This window comes from Coturnix japonica, chromosome 1 (assembly GCF_001577835.2).
Source record: "Coturnix japonica isolate 7356 chromosome 1, Coturnix japonica 2.1, whole genome shotgun sequence".
NCBI classification, from domain to species: domain Eukaryota; kingdom Metazoa; phylum Chordata; class Aves; order Galliformes; family Phasianidae; genus Coturnix; species Coturnix japonica.
In genome coordinates, this window is record NC_029516.1 from 49067703 (window position 1) to 49081832 (window position 14130).

Consider the following 14130-nt stretch of genomic DNA (forward strand, 5'->3'; position numbering starts at 1 on the left):
AGGCTACAGTAATGCCATTTGGACTTATAGTGGACTGCTATAGTGACAGCAACTGACTTGTCTTCAGTTTTTGTTTCTCTCCATCATCCCTTTAAAGAAAAAACAATAAAAGCTGTAGAGCTTTTAGACAGATTATAATGCTATTCCTAATGCTCAGCATCTTAATTCTCTACCTCATGTAGCAACCATTTGGTTTTACATAATAGTTTAACTAGAATAACACACACAGTTTTCCTCTCTTTATTAAGAAGACTGTTAACTTATGACACTTGCTTCCCATACAAATAACCTGGATAAAGTATTCAAGTATTCAATTATTTCACTGATCCAGTTGTCTCCAGTTTTTCCCTGCTCACACTCTGGTTTATACTTCAGACTCTGCCAGCTAATAGGAAATCCAGAATCACCCACAGCATCTGCTGTTTCTACAATCCTTAGCAGACAGGTAAAAACATTTAGTTGGCTGAAACATCTCTCAAGAGAACCTGTTATTTGAATATTCACTGACTGCACAATACACAAACATTTCTATCTTCATCTTTATCCCCTTGTTTGAAAAATGATTCGCTTACAAATTTACCTAAATTCCTACAGCTCAGACCAGAGGTGGATTCGTATTACATAAGGCGTTCCTTGAGAACACAATACTTTGCTTACACAGAAAACAAAGCACAAGCAACCATTCCAGTATGCCTACAAGTATTGGGTGATCACCAACAATACAGGTTTGTTCCCTGAAAAAAAGCAATCAATTTCACGTATCAACAACATATCACATACCACACCAGTTTATTTTATGGCATTACCATATCCATCTAGAACAAATGTTAAAGCCTCCTTTGTAGTCCAGTCTGCATTTACCCTAAGTCCTTATGAATTCCTAATTGTATCTTCCCTTTCAATTGCTCTAATAGATAACTCATTCCTTCTGCTGACAGCTGTTTTCATGCAGTAATTGTTCTTCAGATAAGCAGCAAGACATAAATATCTACCATCAGATCCTGCTTGCTGACTTGGGGTAAACAGGCACACTTGTCTCGCACTTCCTCATACATCAAAATGAGAAATTCTTTTAATTACTCATCAGTCTACCCATTTAGGAGGCAGGTTTCATTGACACCTGATTCTGTCCAATCCTTTCCAAAAAGGGTTTCCTCTGAGGTCCTGTAAAATATCACTCTTTCCTTTGAAGTATTAAACATTCTCCTCTGCAGTGAAATCAGCCCTAATTCTGCAGTGTTAATTATAGCACTATTTGAAGCTGCAGACTTCAGTAAAGAGCAAAGAACTGGGATGTAAAATGTCTCCATCCAATGCAGCTACAATACAATACCTGGAAAGTTTATCAAACATGTTGACAAGCTTCATAGCTTCATATTCTTTTTGTTCTTCTGTCATTTCATCCATTGGATTAGGCATGGGTTCTTCTAAGTGACCAGTGATCAGGTTAATGCTGGAGGTAAAAAGACAACATAGTTTACATTCCTACTGAAAAATGTATGTAAGTTGTCTGCCTTCTTAAGAGGAGGAAAGAGCAACACACAATCTAGTTTAGATTTTAAGGTAGCATTTAAATGGACAACACATATATTCTGAACCTCTAACACTGTGTTCTTAGGCCATCCACAAACATTCTGAATAGTTCTTATTTCTTCTTGGCAAGCATTTCATTTTTATGTAACTCCACCTACTGAAATTAAATCATTATCAGAGAGGGTATTTTTTCTTTGGAGCCACCCAAGTGTATTCTGGACACTGAGTGAAGCTGGTCACTCAGTAATTCAACTGTGAGGCTCAGAAGAGACAGTAGTCCATATAAGCACATGTAATTCAAAAACTGGCTGCTTTGTAAAAGGGGAAAGGGATATGTCAGAACATCTTGACTGCAAGAGGAAATGCAGAATTTACACCAATACCATACTTGGGCTTTGCAGATTTGTATTCTTCGGTATCTGTATCTTCATCATCCGAGTACCAATGATCTCCTCTTCCCCCTGCTAACAGGCCTCTTGCTGCCAACAATCCTGCCGCATTACCGTAGCCAGTATATTTTAACAAGCTGTCAACTGCAAAGAGTGATACAAAGGATTATTCAGCTTAGAATTAGCTACAAAACTAAAAGCATACGGTTCTGCCAAAATCAAAAGAGTTACAGCGAGAGGCAAACGTTACAGCATGACTTTAAGTGAAAGGGAGAAGAAAAAATATATACATATACCTCTCTCTTTACAAAGAACAAAAAGAAATTCTGCTGCAATTTGCTTTACTCCAAGGTCAACATGTGTCATAAGGCGCACAAGCTTGTTTCTCACTGTTGTGCCAACTTCTGGACGACTCGATACATCTCGTAGCGGAGGCAGAACCTAGCAGCATTAAAAATAGAAAACAACGACATAGAATGCGTGGAAATTCTTAGCTAACTTCTGCAGAAACACTGTAAAAAGAACAAGAAAATACTGCTGTTCTGCTGCTTTAAAGAAGGGACTAATATAATAGCAACCCAGTTGTGTTTACATGGACCAGTAACAACTATTCCTCCATCACACACTCTGCCCTTCTGGTCTGCTGTCCTGTGCAAATGCATGTTGAACCTCAAGCACAGATTTGAGAAAGGAGGGCTAGGAGCAGTTTAAGAGCATTATTGTCTGTCTCAAAATACCTGGTTATAGACAACAGCCACCTTATGTTCTTAGATTCTTCTGTTTTGTTCTAGTTTCTGGCAAAGCATTAAGAATAAAGCTTAGTATGATGCATAATTTGTACAGAGCAGCAAGAACACTTACAGTGAAAAAGCAGGAAAGTCAGTCATACTGCAAGTGCTAACAAGGATTTCAAAAACTGTCCCCATATGCGAACAAGGAAGCTCATCCTTGTTCACTCCTTTGAAAGCCGAAGCTCGCTTTTAAAAAGATTTGGAGGAAATACTCTTTTTTAACATATCCTAAAATGCACTGCTTCCTCACTATATATCATTAGTATTGTTAACTTTAACCCTCCAGAAAGCAAGAAGGTGCCTGAAATGTTTGGTCTGGCAACCTAACTTCAGCCTCTCTATGTCAGTGCATTCAAACTCAAGCCCCGGATTATGATGATTATTTTGCATTCACAGGACATGACATGACCAGCCAACAAACCTACGCCATAAGACCAAATATTTGGTAGATGGAAGACTTCTGTAAGAATTACAGATCACCCGCGTTTTACTAGCTAACAAAACCAAGCCTGTCATTAATTGCCAATAAGAACTGCGGGTTCTTTGTTTTCCAGGTGTTTAACACAAAACATTGTGTTCTGTGCAAATTTATTGCACCATTACTGAAATCAGACTCACTGGGAGCTGATACTTACATGCTACATATTGACTTCTTTGAGAAGGATGGGGCCTGGTCCTTTTTTCCCCAATCTAAGTACTCAAATAATTAGCAAAAACACTTTGTCCCTGCTTACTTTCCCCAAAGGGGATAATACCATGACTGCCATTTCCCAAAGTGCTGTAAGACTGAATTTGTGTTTTCAGAATAGTTGAAAGCTAACACCACGATGAGTGCCATGAGGGAATTAATCATTCTGTCTTCAGATCAGAATTTGAATAGTGCACACTAAATAAAGCCTAAGGCCAACACTTAACTACGAAAGTAACTTAAAATATCAAGCATCCGGCCACGCAGTTAGCAGCACCCATCCATTTCCTGCACAATGAGACAGTGCTCCTGTGGGAAGAGAAAGCAACCAGTTGCATCCCGACACCTATATGCTGAGATTTAGTACAAACAGGCAGACAGCCTCACTTTCTAACTTGTATTTGGAATATTTGGCTCTGTATTTTTTTTGTAAAGAAGTTTAACAGATAAGAAAGACTGTTCCAGGAAAGACCTGCTGCAAACAAAATATTTATACAAAAATGGGTTTCCAAACACTGCCTGGTGAAAGAAGTGGACAATATATGCAAAATACTCTCATTGCCATTACAGATTCCATTTATGAATTCAGGCACAGCTTTGATCTGGGAGTGGCGTTTAAGATGCAAACCAAAAAGCATCACAGGTTAGGAAAAACACATCCTTCAGCTGGTCTCCGCTGTCCCTTCCTTGCTCATGTTTTAAGTTTTCTCTCCTCAACTTCAGGAAAAGCAGCAAATAACACCTCCCGGACCCACCACACTGAGCCTATATGTGATTGTTTAATCTTTAAACGTAGTACAGAAATCACTTTTCCCTGTGAAGAAACTCTCAGGGTCTGCACTGTATTTAATGGCTCTTTTAAGAGATGCTGAAGTAATGAAGGTCAGCATTTTACCCCAGTGGAACAGCAGATCCATGCTTGGTTTGTAAGTTTCAATTCCCAAGATTCCTGCCTGCTGAAGTCAAATTAAAGCTCAAGGAGAAGTGACCAAATGCCTGTAGTCTCAACTGGCTGCCATACAGCTTGATAAAGTTCGATCAACTGCACTGACGTGTTTCTGACACAATGGATGTAAGGGGTCAGATATTACTGGGCTTTTTCCTACCACAGTGACCTCCCAACTAACAGAGCTTTAAAACATCTCCAATATTATTTAACAGCTCGCAACATTTACCATGGATCACAGGCTATACTATATATTGATTGACATGACTCTGAAAAAAATATTTCTATAGCTGACAGCTGTGAGAGACACAATGGAAAAAACAAATACCAGAGAGAGAACTTTCTGGGTAATTTAATAGGAAACCATCAGTGCTTTGAAGGTATTAGTGCCCTGCACTGATGTGCAGATGTAAGGACATTTGTCATTAGTTTTTGTTTGAATTTCGATGACTATTTTACATACCTGAGCTTTGATAAATTTCCTGATATTCCTATGAGTTCGGCAGCATTCCGTTAATAAACTGAGAACAGGAGTCAAACCTTCTCTGTAGCTGCTTCCCTAAAATAAAAACAAACAAAAAGCATTCTTAACGTGCATTTCAAATCCTTTGAGCTCTACAATAAAGCCCTGTGATGATCAAATCACAAACTTCACACAGATATCAACAAAGAGCCAAATGCTCGCGGCCTGAAAAACACAAGCATGTTTCAGGTATTCACGGGAATTTGTCCTCAAATTCAAAGTGTTTCACAATCTAGAATCAAGCAACAACATCCATATTTTTCCTAACACTGCCTGAAAAGTTCTTACAAACATAATAGAGAACCACTATTTAATTTAATGAAAGAAGCCACCTTTGACAAAAATCTTCACAGGCCATACCTTGTCAATTCTCTTCTCCATGAAATCCAATAAAATCTGGATTGCTCCCATATTCATACCATTGTATTTTATATCTGTTTCCTCTTGGGATGATGGACTAATAAGGACATCCAAGCAAGAAACGGGAATATTGCTTAAGAGGTTGATTGCATTGCTGAAACAGATTATTAGAATTTGTTATTTATTTGGAAGAAGCAAAAGCAGTACAACTTACCATACTGTTTGTACAACTGCAACAACAAAAAGGCCCTGCAACTGAAGCAATGCTTTATTTTCTATTCTCTGTGCTTTAAAGAAGGTGGCACACGTTATGCCTGAGTGCAAGCTGTCAGAACGAACAAGGAAAAAGAACAAAGCTCCAAAAGCATTAGTGCAGCAGTGCAGCATCACCTCTAGCCCCCACAGAGCACTACCCCTAGGATAAGGCACAGCCGCCAGCACTACTTTACAGCAGCTGAGCTGGCAGGACAGCAGGGGGAACTCTCACATTGACTTGCAGGGCTCAGAGCTTTTTCCTCCTTGAAACTTTTACAATCTGGCCATGTCCTGTCATTATTCTGACAGAATTATGCCATGGAAAGCTTCTCCCTCCATACCTGAGTGGAGCGTGGTGGTAATTTCTCAGGTTCCCTGGAACGGTTTCACTTTTCCTCAGCTTGTAGTATACAGGAAATATAGGATGCTTTAACACTTTAGAAAGATCAGGCTTACTTACCAAGTGCTAACATACAGCAATTGGCAGCTTTTGCAATCCAGAGTGGAGTATAATGTGGAACTTAGCTTTGCAAGGAACTCTTCTCTGTCACATATCCTTCAAGTTTGCTATCTGTCCTGTTCTCATTACACAGATCAGAATCTGTACTTTTCCTGAAGGAGGCTAAATGACACAGATGTAGCAAAACTTATAACTGTCACTATTTAATGTTGATGCCCAACTGCAGTTTTAAAAGGATGCGTTTACAAATACTACAGAACAATGTGGTTTTAGGTAAGCAGGTCTCAAAGCTATCAAAAAACCTACGGGTTAATAATGTTTCCAAGAGTGACCGAGAATTCCAAGAGTGGAGAAAGCTTCTCAGTTCAGTTAATGCTTTAGATCGTATTTACATAGAAGCTGCACTCAGTTTTTATGTTATTCATACAATTCTAACAAATGAATAACGTGTCAGAAAGCAAAACAGCAATGACACAAGAGGATATCTACCAAACGTGCTCCTTGCAGTCTGATCAGGCTGAGCGGCTGCTCCATGCCACGTTATCTCCCTTCTGCTCTTCTAATCATTGAATTTCAGTCAACTTGCTCTTTTGGAAAAGAAAAATATCATCCTCATTCTTGTTTAAGATATCTCCTACAGCGCAGAAGTCGCTCCTCTCCAGTATTTTGGGAAGAGTTAGAAGCAAAGCAGACTGAAATTCAACAAATATTTGGTGGCTTTCATCCTTTCATCCAAAGTTCTCTTTTTAACCAGTTCCTTATTAAACAACTGACTTCTCAAACACCTACAAAATTAATTTTCTGGATCACTGTGTCTGAGCTATTCTTTTCACCAAATGAAGTCCAGCTTTCTGATCTTTGTCACTTCACTGACAGTTTTATTTGTGGTAGAGGAGTGTATGAAATTCTCCAGCTACCAGGAAGTCAGTGACTATGCACAGATCTGCACAATAGTGTTTGCATTCCTACTCCAGGGGGTAGAAATACTGCGTATATTACTCTCCCCTTTTGGGCTTCCCAGAGATCATTAATCACTGGGACATGACATCCACCCACTCATGCTCCCAGCCCCCTCCTGATATGCAAATTCAGAAGCAAAGGCCTATTTACAGTTGCAGAATGCCTTGATTAAAGCCTTGTTAGTGGGCATAAACGGCACTCACTCTAATATGTGGTGCTGTAAGCTGTTCATATTCAAACGTTACGTAATGACAGGACAGAACCACAATAATGACACCAACAGCAGGTACTAAATTAGTTAAGGGATTTTTTTGTAGGTAGCTTCTGCTTATTTCTTCGGAAAATAAGTCAAACCAACAAGCAGTACAACACAGTTAAGGGCATGTATCCAATACCTGATGCTCATATAAAATAAATCCTTAACTCAGACACTCTGAGCACAACTCATACAACACACTATAGCAGGTCGTCCAAACCCTTCAGCTGCACATCTTACATTCTGCAGGTTTGCAGACTTACAGAAGTGAACAGGAATTCCAGGTAGTATACTTATGCTTCCTGATACTGCATTCAAGTCTGTTTGTATTTCATTCTATTTCTAATGACATTTTAATAACTGTGTTACCGCTGGTTGGGATGCAGACTGGGAAGCTGAACTCTTTCTGACTCTCACCTCAGCACTGCAGTAAGGACCCCATGGTCAGAGCCCAGCTTATTTAGCAGCCAAACTGACCCAACCTGCTTTCCCATGCTGGCTACAGACAGCTCAGACAGCTAACACAAGTATTACAGAAACTTCAATCTGGAATGAAAGATTTCCTTGGCTTATTACAACAGTGAGATACCCAACCCCTTAAGATCTGCAGGGTCATAACTTCTGACTACACCTCTTCTGTTCCAGAACTGCCTTGTGATGAACCCTGGGGGTAGAAAAGCACCCTAAATTATTCAGCTTCCACTGCAGCGTGTAGCATTCTGAGATGAAATTCAGTTCTGCAGATGGGCTGAAATATTTGAACCACAAAGTTCTAACCATGTGCTGTGCTACTCTATCATTAGAAAAAAAACCAACAACCTTGTGTGTGTTATAAATCAAGATCAAATATTACAGGCAGCAGTGCTACACTTGCAGGCTTTCTTCTATCAACTTGAGCTGAACAAACTAGATACAGTTGGCTAACAGAGGGAGAAAGTTATATTCCCAGCACAGCAGGCAAAGGCCAATGCAATGGTATGCTGAATTTAACGGAGAAAGGGAGACAACTGAAGGAATAAGGCAGTGATTCATCCTCCCTCCCTCTACTTCCCCCTCCTCGGAACTGGGGGGAATTCTTGCCTTTATCTGGCACCTCCATAAGGAGGGATGCAAGCAGCATACCTACAAAACATATTCCTTCTGACTGAAAAAAGCAAAAAAAAAAAAAAAAGACAGAAATCACACTAACACTGCATTTCCTCCATCACTGCTTACCTCTATCTATAAAGCCCTCTTTCCTGTAGCTGTGGAACTTACATGGATCTGTTCAATGTTCCCAGCAGTGGGAAACTCAGACCTACCAGTCCTGGCTTTGGGAAGATGAGGAGGCAAAAATCTACCATAAGCAGAAGCACAGATAAAACACTGGCTGCCTTTCAGGACACACTCAGTACTAACTCGAGTCATGGCTACCACTGCAGCAGTCTCCTAAATTATTCCAAACCAGCCAGCAAAAAATGAGAAGGGCTCTGATGTGGGATTTTAGCGCCTGCCTACTAAGACTGTTGATCCCTAAGAGCTTTCCAAGATTTTTAGTAAAGCTCATGTAACTCCTCCAGGACTGCTGGGTGTGAAAAGCTGTATTCTTATTGCTGGATACTGCAGGATCAGAAAAGGATCTTGCACTTTGATAAACTGATGTCTCAGACAAAGAGAGCTGCAAAACAGGTTTTATCGCCAAGCTATGGTGGCATAAGTGTCTGATGCTCCTGTACTGCTCAGCTGTAAAAAATTACAGTTTTCACTGGTTCTCAAATTCCCACTTCAGATATCAGTGAAAGTGACTTATTTATTTTTGCAATAATAACAGCAGTAGACTGTCTCTGCAATTTTACCAACCTGTGCAACTCTTCAGTTTTGTCTTCAGTGGGGCCCGTGGTTAATAAGCAGTACCGAAGGATGGCAGCCATGTAACGAAATTGATGAGATTCGTTCTATATAAATATAAATTATGAAGATATTTTTTCATTTTGAAGATTGCAAGTGAGGTTTTCAGGTCACTAGAATAATAAAAATTAAAAACGGAAAATACCTATTAGATCACAACATCCATCCCTACCAATAAAAGGACTTCACCTTAGAGTTCACTTAATGCAAGGTACTTTCATGTGCTGGCCTTTTAAATGAGGCCTTTTACAAGGCTAGGGGACCTCCTTCCAGCCAAACGAGTCCCCACTAATAGAAAACCCCGTTAGAACTATTTGCCCAATTCCATGCAACTATTCTTAACATAACATTCCTATCTTCTTTTCTGTTTACACCCAGAACTGATGTCTCTTCATCAGTTTAGATTTACATATATTCTTTGCTCACTTCATTCTCACTCAGTCCTTTTGCTGCCAACAGTTTCATTCTCCCACCCAATATGTTTCCTTTCTTAGCTCGCTTGCTTCTGTTCCCTTGACATTTTTCTACATTTCTTTAATAACTTCTCTACATTCAGCAACCTTATTTGTCCCACTTTTGCTCTCCTCAAACAGCACTCCCTTCCAGCCTTTCAACACAGAGCAGTCACACAGAAGAATGCCAGTAAATGTAATCACAAAGCTGCGTCTGTCATTGTCTCGTCCTTTTTATTAGCACTTCTTGGCGTCCATCATACGTTCTTTGTGTATCCGGCCTCGCACAAAGCACCCCAATACCTCACATGTAACATCAGCATCCAAATCTGCCAAGAGTACCACCTGCAGCTCTTGTCTGGCTCTGCCACTTTGAAATCATCTCGTCATTAAACTCCAGTGTTTCAGATGGTTCTCCTCATGATGAGTTTCATTTAGCTTTCCACCCACACACCCAACCTCTCTGGTCTTTTACTTTCCAGCCCACGTGCTTCTCAACTTTTCAAACTCTGCATCTTCAGCCCCCTTAATTAACATGCTGTTTACTTTCCTTACAGATCATTAATATTTCCACAGGGATACCTGCTAAGCAGAACATCCCCTAATACCTTGTTAAGAGTTCACAATTATCAAAGAGCTCTTTAATTGAAGGGTTGCTTGCTTTTAAGAATGTTTAGTGAGAACTCGTTATATAAGCTCCATTAACAAGAAATAAGTTTCTCCTAACCCGGAATGACTTCAGCCATCATCCAAAAAGCCAACTTATTAGAAAAGATATGAATATCAAAATGTCTCAAAATCTGAAGGGATAGTTGCTTGTGTGGGTTTTTCAAGGAGGAAAAGATCTGTGGTAGAAAGCCTCAGTTACACCAAAGGCAGGTGCCCAATGAAACCTCACCAGGTAACACCACAACTGCTTGTTTTTTCAGCTACATGTGGCTAGAAATTACAGTTGATGGGCATATCCTCAAGCCCAGAAAAACAGAAATGAAACTAGTAAAACTCCACAGCTTTAATTGTTACTCTATTGTTACAGTCCACAATCTCAAGGGATGCAGCCAGCTGGTACAGCTACATTACAGAGTTTTTCCTGGCCAACTAATTAGTGCTGAACAGTTTATTTTCTTTCAGAGGTCTCGGACTCTCATTAAACAGTCTTCCTTGACACATTCTACTGTATTTTGCATTTTTTTTGTTTGGAAACATACACTTCCAATTATTTCATTATATCATCCAAGCTACTCCCCCATTAAACAGAAAACACATTGAAAAGAGTTTTTTTTTTTCTTTCTTTGCCTAAGTAGGAATAAGAGCAAAAAAAGTTATTTTTGCATTATAAGCAATGAGCATTAGAGACTTAACACCTCTTAAAACCCCAAGATCACAGAATGACTCGGGGGGAAGGGACCTTAAAGCCATTCCCAAGTCACCTACACAGGCAGGGCTGCCACCCAGCAGCTCAGGCTGCTCAGGGCCCCATCCAACCTGGCCTTGAGTGCCTCCAGGGATGGGGCACCCACAGCTTCTCTGGGCAGCTATGCCAGTGCCTCACCACTTTCTATATCAAGAATTTCTACCTAAGATGTAATCTAAATCTTCCTTCTCTTAGTTTTAACTGTTTCCCACAATCTATCAGTGCAGTTCCTGGTAAAATGCCTCCTCATCTTTCCTGTAGATCCCCTTCAAGGAGGGGAAGGCCACAGTGAAATCTCCCCAGAGCCTTCTCATCTCCAGGCTAAACAAGCCCACCCCACTCAGCCTTTCTTCATAGGAGAGGTCCACCAACTCCCCAGGCACTTCTGATCAATATATGACAAAGTCAGCATTCACGTATTTGGAGGAATTTTCTCAGACTGGTTTTTCATATAGGAAAGCTACGACACCAATACAAAATTTCAGTAGTATCTCAGCTGCTGTAATGAAAAACGCAATCTAAATTCAATTAGAATGACAGTAGCAAAAATAAAGAATTAAAATCCTTGCTCTGGAGCCAGGACAAAAACTGCTGCTTATGTTAGTACTGGACCTTGCAAGGCTGAGCAAAACCCATTTAAAGAACAATCACTTCAACTAAACCTTACCTTGCTGTGGACATTCCAGCTGTCAAGCGTTACATTAAAAAGAGCCTTCAGTGCCTCAACGGCACAATTTGTCTCTTGCAAAGATAAAGGCGGCCTGTTGCGGTCTTCCACTGTTTTATATTCTCCTGTCCATCTTACATTCAGGGAACTTTCCAAAGCCTGAGTCAAAACTTGCACTCCTTGTAGTTCCTGCCGCAACTGCGACCGAATATCTGTGTGCAGAAGCGACAAGAGGAAGAGAAGACGCAAATCAAAGCATTTAATGTCACCAGCCAGCTGTTGGTCCTTGCATTTTTTCAGAAGATTGCAGAGCATGGCTGCAAGATTCAGTTCCAAACTGAGCTTCTGTGCAACAGCACTATTAAAAATTATGTTACAGAGGCATTTTAAAGCTTCTACTATAACAGGAAATTCAGACACTCTCTCCAAAGGATCTTCCACAGTATCCAGCTTTGCTAGTCTCATGAGGATCTGCATGTTCCTCTTCGTGGTTACAGGCACTAGAACCTTCTTGTCCCGGGACAGAATCCGCAGCGCTTCCAGACAGGCAGTTTGACATGAGGTTTTTGTGTCTTTTTCCAGGATGTTCAGAATTCCCTCACACAGTTTCTAAGCAAAGACAAAAAACAAACAAAAACCTAATCAGTTTCATTTAAACATTACTAGCAATAGCTAAACATGTTTCTGCTGAGCTTCTAGTTTTAAGTTTTCAGCTAACTTGACTTGGCAAAACAGGTATTCTATCTTAGCTTTTCAAAATATAAAACATCATGAAGGACCTCCTAAGATCACCAACATCAGTCTTCCTCACAGACTCATCCAAACACAACAACGTTGGCAAAAGTGTTAAGCACAAATGGTAGCACAGATGCTACCAACCGTTTCCAGTTAAATGGTTTCTCAGTTTCAGGTCTGAAAAGCAGAGAAGTGAGAATAAAAAGGCCAGAAAGAAGTGAAAGGTTTTAAAACCATAATGAAGTAGAACAGCCACACCTCCAGGAACCTGCAAAACTGTAGGCGGAGGTTGTTTCAGTCAGGAAACTGAGGGAAATGAAAGCAAACTTAAAAACTGCCCAACATACAAGTATCAGTACTTCATTTGTACCATTTCAACACAATCTACCAACCTCTCCCACGTTAATCATAGCCATCTCCGACCAACACAGGAACACAATAGGAGACTTTTCATTGGAATGCTTGGGCTGTTTCAGTGAAGCAGTAAAACCATTGCTTTGTCAACACAACTAGCCCTTTAAGTTGAAATATTCAGCAAAACTTTACACAGAGGTGACTATAGGGGCAAGTAGAAAAATGCAGAAAAAATACTTCCTAGAATCTCCAGGCCAAAACAACAATATCTGAATTAAAGAATCAACTTTGATATGACAGAAAGAAGCAATGAGAAGATCAGAAGGGAGACAAGACAGGACAGAAGAGACTATTGGATGACAGAGGACTCTGCAGGGTTTTTATGCCCTACATTCACTACAGTAACACTACATATGGGTATAGTTACCAAGAAGCTCTCATGTAAGCGGCAATACAAATGACATCACCTTCCAGCTTTGCATCTTGACCACTGCCTTGAAAACTCCCAAAGAAGCAGAGGAGCACCTGCCCCAGACAGCCCTGCTGCAGAAGTCATCTCAGGACCCAAAACTCACATAATGGTGTCATGCAACATACGTTTATATGAAAACAATATAAGAGCCTACAGGAATAGTAGTATTAGTAAAAAAGAAATAAGAAATAGCGCAAGGGAATAGTCTCAGTCTCTGAAACAGCACCTCTTGCTGCCAGCAGAAAGGTGGGGAGCACGGCACTCCATCACCCTGACACAAAGATCAAAGCAAAAGCTCCACTTGTGACAAGCAGAGCCTCATACCACAATCACTATAACTAAAGCCAAAATAAAGAAGAAAGGTTGTCTAGAGCAAATCTAGAACAGATGCTCCAGAAGAATAAGGGATAAAAAAGCCCTACAAATCTCCAAGAGTGTTAAAAAGATACTCTGTAAACAAAGTCAGTATAATTGGAAGTGTGCTTGCCCCAGGGTGAAGCCCACCCAAAAGCACGTCCCAGCCAAACAAGGCCTTGACTCCAACCCAGCAGCCCTGACTGGCTCTAGCCAGCAGGAGTTGGAACGAGGGGTGAGTTCCACCTCTTACTATTGCACAAGCAATGTGACAATTCTTGGTTAGAGGTTTATTGAAACTGCGTCTGACGACCTTATGGCAGCATTGGTTTGTACCACATAGCCTAGGCTCCCCATCAATGCACCTGGACACAGCTCCATCTCTTACAAGAACTTAGCTTTATTGTTAGAAGAATTTTCCACACAGTTAACTCCACTCTGCAAGCAGAAGCAACAGTCACAAAGAGTGTTTGATGTGATAAACAACAGCACTGAACGGACAGTTCAGAGAACTTCAGATAGGAAAAGGCCAATTTATCCTGACCCCTGCCCACCTGCTGCTAGGTGAGCATCACCACAGAATGTCAGAACACTGTGGGAGAGATCCAAAGGGAAACAAACTCCCACCGACTCA

The 14130-nt window shown here is 40.5% G+C and overlaps 1 protein-coding gene across 2 annotated transcripts in view; it reads right to left on the minus strand.

Moving 5' to 3' along the window:
- Window positions 1–14130, minus strand: part of RIC8B (RIC8 guanine nucleotide exchange factor B) — a 28601-nt gene that overhangs the window by 5839 nt on the left and 8632 nt on the right. For both annotated transcript variants that reach the window (XM_015863959.2, XM_015863969.2), the window contains exons 3-9: window positions 11582–12190; window positions 9001–9095; window positions 5231–5384; window positions 4811–4906; window positions 2219–2363; window positions 1922–2066; window positions 1334–1453 (exon numbers count right to left, since the gene is read on the minus strand). In XM_015863959.2, the coding sequence (XP_015719445.1) occupies window positions 1334–1453; window positions 1922–2066; window positions 2219–2363; window positions 4811–4906; window positions 5231–5384; window positions 9001–9095; window positions 11582–12190 (1364 nt within the window). The remainder of the gene's footprint in view (window positions 1–1333; window positions 1454–1921; window positions 2067–2218; window positions 2364–4810; window positions 4907–5230; window positions 5385–9000; window positions 9096–11581; window positions 12191–14130) is intronic.